General features: G+C 37.6%; 1 protein-coding gene across 4 annotated transcripts in view; it reads right to left on the bottom strand.

The window, feature by feature from the left end:
• Positions 1-14,656: 14,656 nt before the first annotated feature.
• Positions 14,657-22,043, bottom strand: part of LOC140137821 (uncharacterized) — a 93,633-nt gene continuing 86,246 nt past the window's right edge. For 3 of the 4 annotated variants that reach the window (XR_011856901.1, XR_011856902.1, XM_072159609.1), the window contains 3 exons: positions 18,652-18,737; positions 17,724-17,811; positions 14,657-16,271 (listed from right to left, as the gene is read on the bottom strand). Coding sequence is in view for 2 of the 4 variants with exons in the window: in XM_072159609.1 (XP_072015710.1) it covers positions 15,836-16,271; positions 17,724-17,811; positions 18,652-18,737 (610 nt within the window). In the remaining 2 variants the exon portion in view is untranslated. Of the gene's footprint in view, positions 16,272-17,723; positions 17,812-18,651; positions 18,738-19,713; positions 19,844-22,043 lie in introns of those variants that run through there. The other variant, XM_072159610.1, reaches the window with a different exon arrangement.

The raw sequence follows: 22,043 nt of genomic DNA, 5'->3' as shown, positions 1-22,043 counted from the left end.
ACACCTTGAGTAAAAGTTATTACTCCATTACGTCCAATCTGAGGAGAAAGTACAAACAATGCTACTAAATACAAATGAATACATGAATACAAAACCCACCCAAGTCCATGGGAAGTGATTTTGAGAGAAAAACCTGTGTATCATTTTAATTCCTTAAGTTAGATTTACCTGGTCAATATGGTAAGTTTTACGTGCAAATGAGTGAATTAAATTGTATAAAGTATGACGATTAGCATTTCAGGGACTTTGTAGGGTTCATTTTAAATTTTGGACTTGGGTGGTTTTTTGAATCATATACAAAGACAACAACGTTGGAATGAGATTACCACTAGTAAGATAATACAAAATAAAGCACACAGGTATGTATAATGTTGATAAGTATTCTGCCATGTAATATAAACCACACACGTTCCTTTATTAAACCCATTTTTTTTTCAAAAGTCACTCTCCCGCAATGAATGTGTTACAAGTGGACTTTTATACATACTGGATTCAATCAATGTGTTACAAGACTCAAATCACGGTATTGGGTGGTTCTTTCATACATGCTATTTCTCACATGCTCAATAGACACAGATGATGAATTTGAGTTGTTCTTTCATACATATGACAGGCCTATGTATAGCAACAATTTCCCATGCTTAACTCAATTTGGCCAACGTATGGACTTGGGTGGGTTTTGTATTCATATATTCAAATATTAACAAGTCAGGGTTTCATACTCAAGGGGTAACAAAAAGAACATGTGCAATTTCACTTTGTTGGCAACGGAAGACCAAGTCCAAACGATTACAATGGTTTGTTTCCAACGGAAGAACAACCCCGAACGATTATAATACCTAGCTGGCGGGTGTAAACCCCCCCAGCTAGGTAAAAAAATGCACACATCCCTACTTTATGATTCTTGTGGGGTCCAGCATTATGTGTCAATAAATTATGACAGTTGCTCTTTCTGGGTTATATAATTCTTATCACACCATTCTTGTGGGGTACAAAAACAACCCCTTTTTACAATGATCTTAGGTTTTTCTTACATATATTTGACCATAAGATGCTCCGAAGTACGGGAATGCACGAGCCAATGGAAACGGGCCAATATATCCATCATCTCCTGTCGAGATTGGCGAGTCAAAACCTGGACCGTGTGGTAGCAAGAAAGCTGCAAGCAAACAAACAAACAAACAAACAAGAATCAAACATCGATGTTATCATAATACTAGCGGCGACGTAGTAACTTCATGTACTTCAGGATTTTAGGATCCACATGGACCAGAAAAATGAAAACTGTTCTGATTTTAACGAACAGTAACGAAGTATATTAAAGTCATATTATAACATTTGCTGAGGAGGACGCCCTCGCTGATTTTTTTACACGATTAAATTGTACTTTATTAAACCAATATACCCTGCAAAAATCAAGACTCTAGGTGCTGTAGTTTTTTCAAAATCCGAGATTTTGAATAAAACGCAGGAACCGGCGCTTGATTATTACGATGGAATTATTAGTCGAATGCATACACGATGTCCATAACACACAGTACGTACACGGCGTGCAGGACGGTAATATACACAACAAAGGGTCGTACCATAACATGACCGAAGGAGTGGTACGTATTGGCGACATGTGCGCTGGTAGTACATTCCAACATACTGCAGTTACTGTCCGTTTTCCTATACACAATACACAGTGCTCTCACCATTGACGCGTGACCTGTACAAATGATGTATGTTGGGAGAATGGACACTTGCCTAGTTAACATCACTGTGTGAAAAATAACCAGCCAATATTTTATTTATTCTCCAAAACTTCTAGCACATATATTTCTCTAACATGACCTAAAATTACAGCTAGGTTAGATGTTCAGAAATGGTCGCACTTTTGTAAAATATGAGTGAGGGCAAGGCATAGCTAGCCAAAAAATGCCACAAAAAAACCGGTAAAAGCTACATTTAAATTATTCTAAATAGGTTCTAGAAAATAAAGTTTTGTAACATGTCCTAAATTTTAGCTAATTTAGATGTTTGGAGAGGTCGCACTTTTGTGTTTTAGGAAGGATATGTAAACGACAGATAACACCAAAAATATGAAGAAATTATTTCCAAACCGTGTTAAGTCAACAATCATTATGTTGCTCATTTTGAAGAATGCTGGTTAACAAAAAGCAGGTCTTTGTCTCATTTCGTGAACAAAAGTACACATACCATTGTTTCCTTTCGTTTCCTTTATAATCGGTTACCCAACTGAAGCTATAATACGCAAACTTTATTGCGATATCGCACATAATATGGCTTTAACTGCAGCATTCTTCTACATGACGAAAACTTTTAGACCCGCTTCGTTAAAATCAGAGCATTTTCAGTCGTTTGCTTTTTGGAGCCTAAAATTTACCGCATCAACGTCGCTGTACTTGCACTGCTCAAACTGAAAACTTAGCCTTGTTAATATGTGCGTGTTTGAGGTATGGGACGTGTCAGGATCTGATTAAATACATCACATCCTAGTCACACAAATACATATGAGTTCACACGGGCCTCAGCCCCCTCCAACACCCCCACCCCCACACACAATGGGTTTTCCTACTATACCCACACGCGCTCGTCGACCCCCCCCACACACACACCCTACACACAGTGTCATCGCCCTGATATTTTCATGGCAGAAATCGTCATGGTAGGTTGAATCCACCGCCACGCATGGCCATTTTGTTCCGACCTGTTTAATAGTTTTGAGACGCATAATGGGTCGAAGGACATCTGACTAAGGCTACTGACAATAACCCGGTGACTGACCTCGCTGTGTGTGAGTTAGCATGGTACGCCATCGGTCACTGCTTTTAGACTACCTCCACGATTGACCTATACACTGCGCTATATAGTTCGGCACATGCCCGGGGGCACATGATCAGAATTATTGTCAGTTTTTGAGTTCAAGACGCAAGCTTCTTTCTCAAGACGCTAGCTAACGACTATCATATCTGTTCAACCCGCAAGTGCAAGGAACCACATGTGGCTTCTTTATACGAAATCATTTACGGGAGATGTTCATCATTTTCTACCCCGGTATCCAAAGATTTTCGTCTGAATATCAAAATCGTGCATAGCACATTCACGTGTATCGATCCCGGGTATTTATTTTAGTATCTCTGCTGTACCAAGTAATTATTAGCCAGGCGATGTCGGTGTGCTACACACCCCCACCCCACACGCAACACATAGGAGCGGGCATAGGAGAAAACCAATGAATAGGTTATACATTCAAATTTCTTAAAGCCATAATGTACGATCCTTTAAAATAAGTGTGGTTAGTTTTTTTTCAAACCTATTTTTTTTTGGGGGGGGGGCATATTTGTAATGTTTACAGATGTCCAAACTTATACATCTATTTGGATTCAGCCAAATTTGTGTTTTTAGGACAGCAGAGCAAGTTTAAATAAGTCACGGTCATATATGACTCTAAGGGACCGTTCACAAACACTTGTAAGGGGGGGGCCTGATGCAAAAAAAATTTATCGCGAAAATTTTTCGGCCCCCTCCCCCTTTACAGACCTCAAAAATGTCAGGGCCCCCCTTTTTGACATGAAAATTATCGGTCAACCCCATAGAAAAGCATATAAACTCAATTTTTCCAGGAAAATTTGTGGTCATTTTTTTCAGCCCCCCCCCCCTTAGGAAGGTCAAAAAATTTCAGGGCCCCTTTTTGCATCAGGCCCCCCCTAACAAGTGTTTGTGAACGGTCCCTAATTTCCCCGCATTGACAACATAGTTAAGCGGCTAAGACGGTAAAGTGCGGGGTTTTTTTAAATTTTTATTATTATTATTATTATTATTTTACCTCATAGATTGGCTTAAAATAACCTGAAAACTTTCCTGACAGTTGTTACTAATAATATTTTACAACATTTGGCAAAGAATAACCAATTTAACCGAAAGGCTTTAAGGGGTGGGGTATGAACGTTTGGACAGTATTTATTGTGGGATATTAGAGCACATCAGACATATCGAATTGCATTCTGAATACGAAGAATGTCCTTCTGATATCAAATAATTTTGATTTTTTGAAATTCGCAATATAATACACATTTTATGGCAAATCATTAAAAATTGATATTTTTGATATTTAGCAGTACTCGAAGTAAACTTTATAAATCTGATGATTTATACTTAAAGTATATGTAGGTGGGATAAAAAGCCGACGATCAATTGAAAATGTTGACCTTTCGTATTGAAGATATGGATTTTTTTCCCAAAACACCAAAAAAAATTAGGTCTTTTGTGGAAAAAAATCCATATCTTCAATATAAAAGGTCACAAGTTTTAATTGATCGTCGGCTTTTCCTCCCAGCTACATACACTTTAAGAATATGTCGTTAGATTTATAAAATTTACTTCAAGGACTGTTATATATCAAAAATGTGAAAAATATCAAATTTTAATAATTTGTCATAAAATTTGTACTATATATCGTGAATTTCAAAAAATGAAAATTATTTGATATCAGAAAGACATTCTTCGTATTCATAATGCAATTCGATATGTCTGATGTACTCTCATGTCCCACAAAAAATACTGTCGAAACGCTCAAAACGCTCATTCCAGATCCCTTAAGGTTTTAATCAAAACAAAATAAATTTCCCTATAATATGAAAGTAATACAGCAAATAACATAACAATCAATTAGATTGTCTTGATTTTCTACCTGATTGAATGTTTAATCAGGCAGTTTATGTGGTGCAGAGACAGTCCCAATTACCAGAATTATCACAATGAGTCTTGTATGTACATTGGGCTACTTTTCAGAGGCGCATGTCCCGGGGTGCAGGCACTCAACACCTACGTCGGTAAGTACATTTGTACCCGCCACTTATTTAATGTTGAGTGCCCCCCCCCCACACACACACATATCCCCTGGGGCTATGAAAGGTATCAAGATTAAGGCGAGTGGGAAGGCAGATATTTGTCCAGTTTTAGCTAAGCTAAAAAACAGTGATGTATTTTCTTAATATTAATAAATTGATCTTATTGGAAAGGAGTCAAGGAAGCCAATATCGCATATGTCTCCAATTGACTTAAGGCCAAAAATGCATCACAACGAAAGTTTGGAGCATTTTCCTCTCCCGAGAACACTTCTTCGAACTTATTCGAAAAAGATTTATCTACCATCAAAAAATAATGTTTATGTCAATATGTGCAACTCTTTCTGACAGATTCGGTCGTTTGACAAAGACATCGTTCAATTAGTATTTTCTGTCGGTCGCAGTGGCGGCTCAACGGGGGAACCGGGGGATGCTCCAGTCAGAGATCTTGCCCCCCCCCCCCCATAATTTTTTTTCATTTTTCGCGGCAATTATGTAGAAATTTCATGATATTTGACTAACCTGAAATATTATACTGTGGCCTATGAATCACTGCGATACGGGTACACCCCGTCAGTCCAAAACACCGTCAGTCCGAACCACCGTCAGTCCGAATTAAGGTTACTAATTAATTATTTTAAACTGTTGTGATTTGGTAGTTCACAGCATCTTACGAATGGTAGTGAGCTTTGGCAAAAACTGCATTGCTCAATTCATAGCGAGCGTGTAGAAGAATTAAAATATCATAGGTGCTGCGGTTCTTGAGTTACGTTGTAAAGAGGGCTGAAACAACAACACTTTTGTAAAACGTACATCTCATTAACAACAATTAATTAAGCAAGTCTGCAAAGTATATGATTTGTAGAATGAACTTTTGCAAAACATCAAGGCGTTAATTTTCAATAATATATTGATATAGATAATGAAAATCGATTTTTAGGTTGCTTCGACCAACAATACCTCGTCTATACCCTTATGGTTATGATGTTTTGGACTGACGGAGAGACTCCCTGTGCATGTGATACATGCAATTATTCATAACCCGCAAATTCAATGCCCAAGTCAACTGAAATTTTAGAAATAATTAAACCATATAAATTAGTATAAAAAGAAGATGCTAGAAGAATGTCACTTTAAGAATGTCACTTTAAGAAAAACGTTATTGGCCATTTTTAATTTTGAGAGTGTATTTAAAACGATAAATATCTAAAATAATTAAAAATATTTAAAAGAAAAAAGAGTTTGTATTCACCGTTTTCAGTCAGCATGGTTTTGCGTTTTTAAATTAAGATTAAAGATTTCTACAGCATCCTGACAATAATGGTTTTGTACTATGAAATTCGCAGCTTATAATTTTGTAGTCATGATAGAAATAATTATTATTATGCGCTTGCAATATTTCGGTCGATCGTTCTGAAAAGATTTTGAAAAAGAAAACGATAGCCCTATAGGCTTTATATGTTTGATCCGGGTGTTTGATATCATGCGCGCGTGCCAATAATAATAAATCATTCAAGATGTTTTAAACGTACGAAATCAACGTAATTAATAATTATAATATTATAATAGTTACTTACTTTGAGATGACACTAATCCAATCCAAATCCACAAACTTATGCAAAAAATGAAAATCGATAATTTCTTCATGATCTTAGGTTTTTAAGATCAACTTCATGTTCAACTAGCAAAGCCATGAAAGGAACTGGTAACTGGTATCCACCTATATATCGCTCTCTTGGATACATTAGGGTTTGTTTTCAAATATATTGATAATTAACAGAAATCTATTGAATATAATAAATATCCAACAGTGACTACAGTTTGTTTAAATAACAATAATTATTATTTTGTATACAACACACGTCTTACGTCAGACTAATTATAATGACACCCCATTGAGGTAGAGAGGTAGGGAGAGAGAGAATAACAGTATTTTTTTTGTACGTCGACACTGTGTGAATGTGTGACGTCATAATAATGCAAATTTCATGTGACGTCGCGTTGGGTTGGTAGATAAGATCAGAAAACCACAATAATCTCTAGAATCTTTTGTTAAGATAGAGTAATGGCGAAATATTACTCAGAACATTATTCAGAAAATATTGGGCTCGGCTATGTTTTTTTAAAACCTATACCGTACCTCTACCAACAAATAAAATGGGCTCAATTGATCCGATTTTATATCAATATCAAAAATAAATGTTGTTTTTCCAATACCTGGGTGCCCGCTTATATGCAATATCAAAGACTAATGTTGTTTTTCCAATACCTGGGTGCCCAATAATATGCAATATGAAAGATTAATGTTGTTTTTCCAATACCTAGGTGCCCAATTATATGCAATATCAAAGATTAATGTTATTTTTCCAATATCTGGGTGCCCATTTATATGCAATAACAAAGATTTATGTTGTTTTCCCAATACCCGGGTGCCCGATTATATGCAATATCAAAGATTAATGTTGTTTTTCCAATACCTGGGTGCCGAATCATATGCAATTTCAATTCAAAGATTAATGTAATTTTTCCAAGACCTGGATGCCCACTTATATGCAATGCAATATCAAAGATTAATGTTGTTTTCCCTATACACGGGTGTCCAAAAAGATGCAAAGAGTTCACATCTTTTTTACCTACCAGCAGATTTATTATCATTATCATCGGTATACAAAAACTACAAAAACCCCAGGCTATAATGTGGTTATCACAATATCTGGATGCCCTGAATTAAATGCAATATCAAAGATAACTGTTGTTTTTCCAATACCCGGGTGCCCACTTATATGCAATAACAAAGATTAATGTTGTTTTTCCATTACCTGGATGCCCACTTATATGCAATATCAAAGATTAATGTTGTTTTTCCAATACCTGGGTGCCCAATTATATGCAATATCAAAGATTAATGTTGTTTTTCCAATACCTGGATGACCAATTATATGCAATAACAAAGATTAATGTTGTTTTTCCAATACCTGGATGACCACTTATATGCAATATCAAAGATTAATGTTGTTTTTCCAATACCTGGGTGCCCACCTATATGCAATATCAAAGATTAATGTTGTTTTTCCAATACCTGGGTGCCCACTTATATGCAATATCAAAGATTAATATTGTTTTTCCAATACCTGGATACCCAATTATATGCAATATCAAAGATTCATGTTACTTGTGCAATACATGGGTGCCCACTAATATGCAATATCAAAGATTAATGTTGTTTTTCCAATACATGGGTGCCCAATTATATGCAATATCACAGATTAATGTTGTTTTTCCAATACCTGGATGACCACTTATATGCAATATCAAAGATTAATGTTGTTTTTCCAATACCTGGGTGCCCACCTATATGCAATATCAAAGATTAATGTTGTTTTTCCAATACCTGGGTGCCCACCTATATGCAATATCAAAGATTAATGTTGTTTTTCCAATACCTGGGTGCCCACTTATATGCAATATCAAAGATTAATATTGTTTTTCCAATACCTGGATACCCAATTATATGCAATATCAAAGATTCATGTTGCTTGTGCAATACATGGGTGCCCACTAATATGCAATATCAAAGATTAATGTTGTTTTTCCAATACATGGGTGCCCAATTATATGCAATATCAAAGATTAATGTTGTTTTTCCAATACCTGGGTGCCCACCTATATGCAATATCAAAGATTAATGTTGTTTTTCCAATACCCGGGTGCCCACCTATATGCATTATTATGTTTTGATGGATCCAAGTTGTGATAATATTGGATCCAAAACATAATAATGATAAAATTGGATGCGTTACGCCCAATATTTATTGGTCTCGCTATGAGTTGTAAAATATTGGACTCGACTACGTCTCGTCCAATATTTTAAAACTCATAGCTCGACCAATAAATATGGGCTAAACCTATCCAATTTTATATCAATATCAAAGATTAATGTTGTTTTTCCAATACCTGGGTGCCCACTTATGCAATATCAAAGATTAATGTTGTTTTCCAAGACCTGGATGCCCACTTATATGCAATATCAAAGATTAATGTTGTTTTTCCTATACCTGGATGCCCACTTATATGCAATAACAAAGATTAATGTTGTTTTTCCATGACCTGGATGCCCACTTATATGCAATATCAAAGATAAAAAGATAACTGTTGTTTTTCCAAAACCTGGGTGCCCAATTATATGCAATATCAAAGATTAATGTTATTTTTCCAATACCTGGATGCCCAATTATATGCAATATCAAAGATTAATGTTATTTTTGCAATACCTGGATGCCCACTTATATGCAATATCAAAGATTAATGTTGTTTTTCCAATACCTGGGTGCCCACTTATATGCAATATCAAAGATTAATGTTGTTTTTCCAATACCTGGGTGCCCACTTATATGCAATATCAAAGATTAATGTTGTTTTTCCAATACCTGGGTGCCCACTTATATGCAATATCAAAGATTAATGTTGTTTTTACAATACCTGGATGCCCACTTATATGCAATATCAAAGATTAATGTTGTTTTTACAATACCTGGATGCCCACTTATATGCAATATCAAAGATTAATGTTGTTTTTCCAATACCTGGATGCCCACTTATATGCAATATCAAAGATTAATGTTGTTTTTCCAATACCCGGGTGCCCACTTATATGCAATATCAAAGATTAATGTTGTTTTTCCAATACCTGGGTGCCGAATCATATGCAATGTCAAAGATTAATGTAATTTTTCCAAGACCTGGATGCTCACTTATATGCAATGCAATATCAAAGATTAATGTTATTTTTCCAATACCTGAGTGCCCAATAATATGCAATATCAAAGATTATTGTTGTTTTTCCAATACCTGGATGCCCACTTATATGCAATATCAAAGATTAATGTTGTTTTTCCAATACCGGGATGCCCACTTATATGCAATATCAAAGATTAATGTTGTTTTTCCAATACCTGGGTGCCCACTTATATGCAATATCAAAGATTAATGTTGTTTTTCCAAAACCTGGGTGCCTACTTATGCAATATCAAAGATTAATGTTGTTTTTCCAATACCTGGGTGCCTACTTATATGCAATATCAAAGATTAATGTTGTTTTTCCAATACATGGGTGCCCAATAATATGCAATATCAAAGATTAATGTTGTTTTTCCAATACCTGTGTGCCCACTTATATGCAATATCAAAGATTAATGTTGTTTTTCCAATACCTGGGTGCCCACTTATATGCAATATCAAAGATTAATGTTGTTTTTCCAATACCTGGGTGCCCACTTATGCAATATCAAAGATTAATGTTGTTTTCCAAGACCTGGATGCCCACTTATATGCAATATCAAAGATTAATGTTGTTTTTCCAATACCTGGGTGCTCACTTATATGCAATATCAAAGATTAATGTTATTTTTCCAATACCTGGGTGCCTACTTATGCAATATCAAAGATTAATGTTGTTTTTCCAATACCTGGATGCCCACTTATATGCAATATCAAAGATTAATGTTATTTTTCCAATACCTGGGTGCCTACTTATGCAATATCAAAGATTAATGTTGTTTTTCCAATACCTGGATGCCCACTTATATGCAATATCAAAGATTAATGTTGTTTTTCCAATACCTGGATGCCCACTTATATGCAATATCAAAGATTAATGTTGTTTTTCCAATACCTGGATGCCCACTTATATGCAATATCAAAGATAAATGTTGTTTTTCCAATACCCGGGTGCCCACTTATATGCAATATCAAAGATTAATGTTGTTTTTCCAATACCTGGGTGCCCACTTATATGCAATATCACAGATTAATGTTGTTTTTCCAATACCTGGGTGCCTACTTATGCAATATTAAAGATTAATGTTGTTTTTCCAATACCTGGGTGCCGAATCATATGCAATGTCAAAGATTAATGTAATTTTTCCAATACTTGGATGCCCACTTATATGCAATATCAAAGATTAATGTTGTTTTTCCAATACCGGGATGTCCACTTATATGCAATATCAAAGATTAATGTTGTTTTTCCAATACCTGGGTGCCCACTTATATGCAATATCAAAGATTAATGTTGTTTTTCCAAAACCTGGGTGCCTACTTATGCAATATCAAAGATTAATGTTGTTTTTCCAATACCTGGGTGCCTACTTATATGCAATATCAAAGATTAATGTTGTTTTTCCAATACATGGGTGCCCAATAATATGCAATATCAAAGATTAATGTTGTTTTTCCAATACATGGGTGCCCACTTATATGCAATATCAAAGATTAATGTTGTTTTTCCAATACATGGGTGCCCAATAATATGCAATATCAAAGATTAATGTTGTTTTTCCAATACCTGGGTGCCCAATAATATGCAATATCAAAGATTAATGTTGTTTTTCCAATACCTGGATGCCCACTTATATGCAATATCAAAGATTAATGTTGTTTTTCCAATACATGGGTGCCCAATTATATGCAATATCAAAGATTTATGTTGTTTTTCCAACATCTGGATGCCCAATAATATGCAATATCAAAGATTAATGTTGTTTTTCCAACATCTGGATGCCCAATAATATGCAATATCAAAGATTAATGTTGTTTTTCCAATACCTGGGTGCCCAATTATATGCAATATCAAAGATTAATGTTGTTTTTCCAATACCTGGATACCCAGATATGCAATATCAAAGATTAATGTTATTCTTCCAATACCGGGATGCCCACTTATATGCCATATCAAAGATAAATGTTGTTTTTCCAATACCTGGATGCCCACTTATATGCAATATCAAAGATTAATGTTATTTTTCCAATACCCGGGTGCCCGATTATATGCAATATCAAAGATTAATGTTGATTTTCCAATACCTGGGTGCTCACTTATATGCAATATCAAAGATTAATGTTGTTTTTCCAATACCTGGATGCCCAATTATATGCAATATCAAAGATTAATGCTGTTTTTCCAATACCTGGATGCCCACTTATATGCAATATCAAAGATTAATGTTGTTTTTCCAATACCTGGATGCCCAATAATCCCGGGCCAATAATATGTAATATCAAAGATTAATGTTGTTTTTCCAATACCTGGATGCCCACTTATATGCAATAACAAAGATTAATGTTGTTTTTCCAATACCTGGGTGCCCACTTATATGCAATATCAAAGATTAATGTTGTTTTCCAATACCTGGGTGCCCACTTATATGCAATATCAAAGATTAATGTTGTTTTTCCAATACCTGGGTGCCCACTTATATGCAATATCAAAGATTAATGTTGTTTTTCCAATACCTGGGTGCCCGCTTATATGCAATATCAAAGATTAATGTTGTTTTTCCAATACCTGGGTGCCCACTTATATGCAATATCAAAGGTTAATGTTGTTTTTCCAATACCTGGGTGCCCACTTATATGCAATATCAAAGATTAATGTTGTTTTTCCAATACCTGGGTGCCCAATTATATGCAATATCAAAGATTAATGTTGTTTTTCCAATATCTGGGTGCCCACTTATATGCAATATCAAAGATTAATGTTGTTTTTTCAATACCCGGGTGCCCACTTACATGCAATATCAAAGATTAATGTTATTTTTCCAATACCTGGGTGCCCGATTATATGCAATAACAAAGATTACTGTTGTTTTTCCAATACCTGGATGCCCACTTATATGCAATATCAAAGATTAATGTTGTTTTTCCAATACCTGGGTGCCCACTTACATGCAATATCAAAGATTAATGTTGTTTTTCCAATACCTGGGTGCCCATTTATATGGTTTTTTTGTTTGTGTTTTTGGTTGATTTGTATGGCGCTTTCAACTACTGAGGTTATTTGCGCCAGTACTCACTCCTTTGTCAAGTTGCACCTGTATAACTCCATTCAGTCACAATACGTAATTATCTGCTTCACTGCATCTTAGTTATTTCTATCTTCTTTATGCCACGCTCGTTGTATTTCTCCTGCTGTATATATGCTCGTACAAAAAAAACCAGATTTTTCCTCTGTCTGCGTGGTAAAAACCAAACGATGTCTCTTCAGAGCCACACCAGGCTGAGTCAGCCGAGGAAGGGCTAAAACGTGGACAAATTACTTTGCATGATCCTCCGCTAGCTTGACTTCCTCGCATCCAAGCCTGTTCCCCAGAGCCCAAGTTTGCGTTATCCATCCGACACCACGTGGAGGTTTGGGTTGAGTTGCCCGCGAGCATATGTGACTCCTCGCCACAACTGAGCCCGGATGTCGCCAATCATCATTTTTGAGATATTCAACCAAAATATTCTGCTTGAAATTAGCTTTAAAATGATGTATATCATGTCTATAGTACTTGACATTTAAGTAGTGAAAAATCAATAAAACAGTCAATAAATCCTTTCTTTCCTATTGTTTATTGTTACGTTCGATGGAGCATATCTCAATAGTGGCACTGGCGACATCCGGGCTCAGTTGTGGCGAGGAGTCACATATTACTATGCCAGCTCTGCGGGCCTTGCCGGACCCCATTTATATGGGCTCAATCTACCCAATTTTATATCACTATCAAAGATTAATGTTGTTTTTCCAATATCTGGGTGCCCTGAATTAAATGCAAAATCAAAGATTAATGTTGTTTTCCAAGACCTGGATGCCCACTTATATGCAATGCAATATCAAAGATTAATGTTGTTTTTCCTATACCTGGGTGCCTTATCATATGCAATATCAAAAATTAATGTTAATTAAAGCTTCCTCTCGGTAAGCAATTTCAAGTTTGTGAGAAGTAAGAAAAGTTAAACACAAAAATTAATGTTGATTCTCAAATATACATGGTTGCCCAATTACATCCATCATTAGGGGCTGTGCAATAATTATGTGTACCCCGGGGTGGTGAATTCTCAAAGTGGTCTGCCAAAACGCTTGCCCCCCCTGGCCGTACAAAATCTTTTGCCCCACCCCCCATTTTGACGTGCCAAAAACCTTTGCCCCCCCCTTGACGTACCAAAAATCTCCCCCCCTTACACATTATGATTTTTGGGAACCTGAATTTAAAATCTTAAATTGTCTTATCATAATTATAATGCGAGCGCAGCGAGCAGGTAATTCTGCATATCGTCAGCCTGCTACGCTTTTTGCCTAAGACATTTTTTGTAATTTTGAGAACAAAGTACAAAATATGGTTCAAGCATGCATATTTATTCACCAATCTTTGCACAAGAACAAATGATATAAATGATACAAATGAAAGGGAATAATCCGAAATAATTAGTGTGATTACGTAACTGATGCATGCTTGAACCACATTTTGTTCTTTGTTCTCAAAATTACAAAAAATGACTTAGGCAATTAGCGTAGCAGGCTGACGACATTTGAACGTGTTCCTAATGTTTTCCTATACCTTTTTAGGGCGTAATATAGAAACGGTATCCAAAATATCTGTGCCAGAAATTGCATGCCCCTTTCGGTTTGCAAAAAATCGCTTGACTCCCCCCCTTTCGACCTGCCCAAAAATCTTTGCCCCCCCCCTATAATTCACCACCCGGGGTTACACATAATTATTGCACCACCTCTTATGTTTTCAGATGTGAGCATCTGGTCCACTTTCCCGGGAAACTAGCTTCCGGTTGTGAGTAGTCTTACTTCCAGTCTTCAAATATATGTGACTTAGGAAATAAGTGCCTTCCTCTCTATTCATTATTTTATATTAATCGAAAAGCAGATTTTCCATTAATAATTAGTCATTTAATTAGACATTCAATTAGTTATGCATGTAAATGACTAATCAAATCACAATAAATCACGAAGTCATAAATTCACCATTAGTCATGTCATTTTTTATTCTTTACAAATTAAATATTATAAGTCATGAAAATAGGTTGAAATGGTGCAAATTAATGTGAAATGATATTACTGTTCTTTTAGCATTACAAATACATCATTAATTTTCAGCATTATTTTTCTTAAATATACATCTTGTATGACTAATTCTAATTAGTCGAATTATATGGTTTTTGTAACTAATCAAGTTTTACTGTGTAAGCCTATTAAATAATTTGAAAACAAATCTGAATTTATTTAAAAATTTTTAAACCGGTAGCTGGCAAGAGGTTAATGTATATATATACATGTAAATTAAACATTGTTATGTTAGGCTGTTGTTGAACTTTTCCATGACGAAATTGACAAGTCTTCCAGTATACTTTAGAAAGATAGTTCAGTTCCTCTTTCGATGTTTAAAAAGTGTTATTATAACAATGTTATACCAGTACTTTGGTACTTACTAGTACTTTGGGTGGAATAGTTTCCGGACTCACAATTATTAATAAAATTTTTTTTTTTAAAGTACGGAAGAGATTCAGGGCCAGCCTGTTGTGTTCGTAAAATCACACGCAAACGAACTCGGGATGGAAATTGTTCACGACTCCTGCACTTTGAAAATAAAGAAATGGTAAAGATATGTTCGTCACAAGTCTAGTCTCAAGCCGGTGTTCACCTGAATTGCGTAATGATGTGCACCAGGGACACGAGATTGGGGTTTTATTTGTTAATTCTCCCATTACCCCCTGAGCAGTGACGTAGCCAGCGGGGTGTGGGCAGGGGACAGAGTGCCCCTGACAAAAAAATGAAAGAGATAAGAGCCTCCAACATAAAATGAAAGCGAAAATCGGGAAGACGAAGGAAAAAAAAGGGGAAAGAAGGAAAAGAAAAGAAGTAAAAAAGGGGAGAGGAAAAAATGTAAAAACCTCCCCAAATTTGCGTTTTTGCGCGCTACGCCCGCATATTGTTCATAAAGCCCTTTCTGGAAGCTCAAAGACTTCACATCTACGGTCTCTCTCTAAACAAAACCCAGTGTCTCACCAATTATACCGGGTCAAAATGATGCAACCGGGATTTTTTTCCGTCTTTGATCCCCTCCCTCACCAAAACCGCGAAGAAATTTTTATTTTGTAGCCCCTCTCGACCAAGAATGCTGGCTACACCCCTGACGTAAATATTGATCGGTCCTTTACAAATGAGTGTCGTCTGATGATACATAAACGGTGTTTTCCATCCATCCTTGCTGAGCATGCTGAGGAGCCTGTCCTTCAACAGCGACTACAGGCTTATCATCTTGTCTCGTTTCTTTCGATTGAGATTGCTCTGCAGGGATTTGAACCACACGATCCGCACCCTTAACCTCCCCATCACCCCTATCCAGAAATTGAATCTCGTGATATTCGTAGCCCACTTTAGTATATGTAGGTTTCTTTTTAGACTTAGTATTGGCTACGTCTGATTGTGCTTGTTCGACAACATCGTCATAGGTTTGATCGTCGGAGTTTTCGTATTCCGTTGCCTGACGTCGGATACCCGGATTGGATTGATCGGTGATGACTTGAACAGAATTGCCAGCCTTGTTAAATTGCATCGACGGTGGATGGTCAGTATGGTTTACCGTACACCTGAAATGAGCAATTAGTTTTGGGTTTTAAAATGGTTCCATAGTGCAGTTATCTCCACGGCAAATTCACCGTGACCTTTCCAGCCATAAACCCGCTTAGTGAAGATTAAACCGAGATATGCAGTACTAAACCATTATAGTAATCGATTGTCCAATGCAAATTTATTACCACGTGATAATCTTAATCCAATGAGCGATCGAATTGTCCGCTACGGTCGGGTAATCCAATCGATAATGACGCTATTGACATGTACGGGCGGAGCTCCACTGACTGAGTTTTGGGGTATTTTTCACTGGTTTGCTGTCATTTACTCATCAAGGCGGTCCCCGTTATTATAAGGACTATGCTAATTATTTAAAGATTGACATGTAGAGAATAAACCATACTTGATTGACAGGAAGTATTAAATTTGTACGTTTTACGGTTTCGTGACACCCCTCTTGCAAATGCGACCAAGCCAGGGCGGCCCGGTGAAGCAAAATGTGCATTGGAATAACACGCGAGTCTGGATATAGATGGTATATTTCTTTCTCATATAAATGTATGGTCCCCCGTTATTAAAGCTTGTACCTGGTTCAAATTCAGATATTTTGAAAAGAATAAGTAATTGAAACATAGACCAAGTACTAAAATCATAGTTTTTTATACTTTTTCATATATGACGCTAACTAGTTCATCTCCTATATCTACCACACATCGCTACCAGTAGGGGTCAATTGCCTATTGTGAGTGCCCCTGTGTTGTGTGCATACATGTAATTAACAATAACTGCATGCTGTGGGTTTTCAAATTCCTTGGATGGTCAGTATGGGTTACCGTACACCTGAAATGAGCAATTCGTTTCGGGTTTTAAAATAGTTGGGTTTTCAAGTTCCTCTTCAAGTGCCATGCATGAGTTATTGTATTATGGGCTATTATTGTTCGTAATTTGTTTTTTATTTGTTTCGTCGCTCCCTTCCCGGTCCGTCATATAGAATTAGACCGATACAATTGGATATCACTTTATATAAAGTTATGCTTGAAATTAGCTACAATTTCAAGGGTCATTCGGGCCTTCTGCGTTGGAAATATGCGGCCACTATAGTTTTTCACGGCCTCGAAATCAAAATTGTAAAATGTTACTATTAGTATTACACTGCACTGGTTCATATTCTACCTAGAATTGTTATATTGTATGATCCTTTCATGTAACATTAATATTTTATAAATGCAACCATTTTGGGGGAATGAACATGATGAAGGGCCATCTTGGATTTTGAACATTTTTTTCCTATCAAACCCAGCCAACACACTACGTGTCAGGCCCGTAACCAGGATTTATTTTGGAGGCTGATTTTGAAAAAGTGGATTTTTTTCTTCAAAATTTGGACCTTTTTGGACTAGGGGCGGGTTTTGAAAAAGTGGACTTTTTTTTCCAAACTTTGGACCTTTGATAATAAACCTATGATTTACCTCGAGCCTGTTAATGACATACATACTGCAGTAAAAGCTGCCGTCACAAGAACTATAACACTACCCGTTATTGCCACTGCATAGATTTCTGGAAAATAATACAGACAAAAAACAACAATTACTATTTGGCATTTCGAACGTCTTTTCACCCTACAAGTACAATTGCAGCATTTTAAAAATCTCTTAGAAATAACAGCGAAAAAGCGTTAAAAAGGAGGCCAAATTATTTTGCACACTGTGGGTGTCAATCGGGAGCAGGGGGCAGGAGAGACATGCCCCCTCTGTAAACCCAAAGGTTTCTGATTCAAATGACGGATCTTCGGTCCCTGAAAAGGCCTTATAGCCTTTACACAGCCCCCCTCCCCACTCTATCTTAGTTCCACCTCTGCAGGTCCTTCATGGTATACTTTTGCTGATATGGCCCATTTCCTTAAACCCGCCTCTGTGTTATTCTCACAGGGAGGAGTAAGAGAAGTATGTCCTTCATGGGCGGTGGGGCAGGTCCCCCTTAATTATCTACGCCACTGGGTGTGTCTGTCATAGGCGTAGATCCCGGAGGGATGAGGGAATAAATCCCCCAATATTTTGTCAGGGGGGATGGTCCATACAATCATCCCCCCCCCCCAATGTTGACACCTGGATGTGGGTTTCTGACCAAATTAACCTCATAATTGGCCATTTTAGCCCCAAAACTTAATGCTAATTTTTGCGAGCATCGCGCGAATATATTCCACTTTTGCACCATATTTCAGTATTTTAGCTTCAATATGGCAAAATTTTTGTGACATAAACCTATTTAGTAGCCAAAAGGTGCTGGATTCACTATACTTCAAGCAATTTTTCCAACTCCACCCCCCATGTCAAAAAGAAATCTACGTCACTGGTGTCTGTGTATCTGCAGCGATATATATGATTTGAGGTGTCTTACCAGTTCCTCTCCATTTGCTTGGATCTGTTAATGGAATGCAGTCACAGTCTGTCTGATTTCCTGAGGTTGCCCAGGTGATTTCTAAACTGGAAATATAAAAATACAGTATGTTGGTCATGTATATAAAAATGTAATTTATTTAGTCCTTTGTTTTTTGTTTGTTTTTGTTTTGTTTGTTTGTTGTTGTTTTTTACGTATGAGCTTCATTGTCTGTGTAGTAGTCACATGTAACAGCACCGTTGGATCAACATTCAACAGTTAAAATTACCGTTAGATTTGAAAGTTTGAAATCGCTGTCGAATCAAATTATTAAATGTGAAAGCTGAACAATATCAAAGTAAGCAAGCAACCAACCAAACAAGTAAGCAATTAAGCAAGCAATCAAGCAAAAGGCGACGACGTTCAAACACGTGTGGGGGACTATAGACGAATCCAACGAGCCAAGTCATGGTCAGGATTTGGTCGGCCATTACTGGGTCCCCGCAACACCAAACTGGTGTTGTGACTGCCCAATTGGCATGATTGGGTGGATTAAAGCCTCTTGAAATTCGATGTAAGATTCTTTTGTGTTGTAAACTGTCATCATTCTTTTGTCTACGTGTAACACGGGTGATAGAATGCAGTTTCAAATACCCTCCAAGGCCGCATCATTTCACATTTTAGGTGAGATGGAGCCGGGGATGGAGCAGACGGAACCCAGCCATGCAGGCTGCCATTGAGGTGTAGGAATGCTTGAAATTGGATTCGTCTATAAAGACCGGGTTAGAGACTGACGAATACTGATAAAGCAAAAACCTTCATGAAAAACTTAGTAAAAAATTTGGTATACGGTAGGCCTATGTCATATTATACGCGTGAGGTTAACGTGTTCATGGTGTTGACGTAAGAAGTCGCTATCTATAAGTAGCAAATCTCTTGTCCAGGATATGAAGATACAAACATAGCATACTTTTTACGGGAACAAACCGAACATGGATGTAGCCCGGGCATGCAGGGGCTCGAACCGACGGACCCATCTTCACATTCATCGTATTCAACTTATCCGTGCAGTTTTTCACTTACCGTATAATGAGCAAAATACAAATATCAACAAAATAGTCCATCCTCATCGTAAATAAACCTAATAATTAGGTACAAAACTTGATACTGTTGTTGGTGAAATATAGTAGGTATTAACGCGACTGGTGGGACTTAGCCCACACTGTAGACAAAATAGGTCTATAGGCCTAGTACTAATAAGAGCGATATACGGAATTGAAAGCTGGATATCTTTCAGTAAAATAAACGAGGAAGCCAATTCAAAAGGGGAAGTATAACCTACATAGGAAATACATCAGTAGAAAAGCACATGGCATGCATTTGTTAACATTTGCTGGACCTATTCTGATCATATATGCTGATGTAGGCTTGTTATGCTAGAGTTTATTTATTGTAATTAAGGCGGGTCGGAGGGGAACATGACCTGGCGGTGTTTGCACTCAAATATTGAGACAAATAAAACTGACACAATAAAGAGGAATGATATGGTTTCTGTAAAGGAGATTCAAAGAAGAGAAGTCCTAAAACAAACAGCGCCACCAACGTCCGCTCCGACGGGAAGCAGCCATCGAGTGCAGGAATTGGTCATTCAATTTGAGAAAGTGCTATAAGTGTTAGCACGAAACTGTCATTGATCGAGGTATGTAACATCTAATTCTGGATTTGCTAAGAAGAAATTTGCTATAATTAATTTAGAAGTTTAGTTTGTTGTGGTTAGAATGAGCGCTATCGGTCTTGGCTCGCAACATATAGGGCCTAGGCCTATCTAGACCATTTTAAGGTTTGAAAATTGGGAACCCAAAAATTTGGCATGTGTAAAAGGGAGAGGGCAAAGATTTTTTGGCGGGCCAAGAGGGTGGGGTGGGGGCAAGCGATTTTTGGCAGGCCGAGAGGGGGAAGCGATTTTTGGCGGGCCGTTCGGAAATGTTACTCATAGTTATTGCACAGCCCTTGAGTTACTATGTTTGGGTCCGAGATAGTAACTCGGGGCCCGAGATAGTAACTCGTGGTCCGAGATACTAACTCAGACACCAAGATAGTAACTCGGACCCCGAGATACTAACTTGGACCCCACGTTACTATCTCAGACCCCGAATTACTATCTCGGGCCCCGAGTGACTATCTCGGACCCAAAGTTAGTATCTTGGGACCCTTACTATCTCGACCCCGAGTTACTAAGCCGGGCCCCCGAGTTACTATCTCGGGGTCCTGAGTTACTATCTCTGGCCGGGTCCTAAGTTACTATCTCGGACCCCGAGTTACTAAGTGGAGCCGGGGAAGTGGAGACCCGAGTTACTATCTTGGACCGCGAGTTACTATCCTGGACCACGAGTTACCTCATTGGACCCCAAGTTACTATCTTGGACCCCGAACGGTTACTATCTCGGACCCCGAGTTACTATCTTGGACCCCGAGTCGAGACCCCGAGTTACTATCTTGAACCCGGCCGAGTTACTAATTCAGACCTCAAGTTACTATCTCGGACCCCGAGTAGTATCTTGGACCCCAAGTGTAGGCCTAGATCTCGAGTCTTTATATCCGTATCTTCCATATCCAGTGCTATGAATCGATTCATGTTTGGGCGTGAGTTGAAATTCTTCCCTCCTTGAGCCGCATAGTTAGCTTTTTTTTTTTTTAATTCTTGATAAATTTGAGTCTTGCCAGTGACTTGTTCAGTAGTATCTTGGCTCTAATCATCCTGAGTGCGATCGCTGCCAATGATCACATTCGTGATCACTTCACTTAGGGGTGGTGCAATAATTATGTGTACCCCGGGGTGAATTCTCAAAATGGTCTGCCAAAATTGCTTGCCCCCCTTTGGCTGTGCCAAAAATCTTTGCCCCCCCCCTTTCGACGTGCCCAAAACCTTTGCCCCCCCTTTGACGTGCCAAAAATCTTTGCCCCCCCTTACACATGCAAGATTTTGGGAACCCGAATTAAAAACCGTTAAATTGTCTTAACATATAATGCGAGCGCAGCGACAGGAAATTTTGCATATTTGAACGTGTTCGTAGCGTTTTCCTACACCTTTTAGGGCATAATATAGAAACGGTGCCCAAAATATCTGTGCCAAAATTGCTTGCCCCCCCTTTCGACCTGCCAAAAATCGCTTGACCCCCCCTTTCGACCTGCCAAAAATGCTTGCCCCCCCCCTTTTGGCCTGCCAAAAATCTTTGCCCCCCCCTATAATTCACCTGGGGGTACACATAATTATTGCACCACCCCTTATTATGTAGCATGATAATGCCTATGCCTAGACTTCTTACACAAGCCGTCTACACTGCGTCTGTGTTGTGTTATTGACGAATGAGGGCAGTAGTCTAGTATATGCTTAACTAGTAACAAACGCACGG

This window comes from Amphiura filiformis, chromosome 17 (assembly GCF_039555335.1).
Source record: "Amphiura filiformis chromosome 17, Afil_fr2py, whole genome shotgun sequence".
Classification (NCBI taxonomy): Eukaryota; Metazoa; Echinodermata; class Ophiuroidea; order Amphilepidida; family Amphiuridae; genus Amphiura; species Amphiura filiformis.
This window is presented reverse-complemented; position numbering and strand designations above follow the sequence as displayed.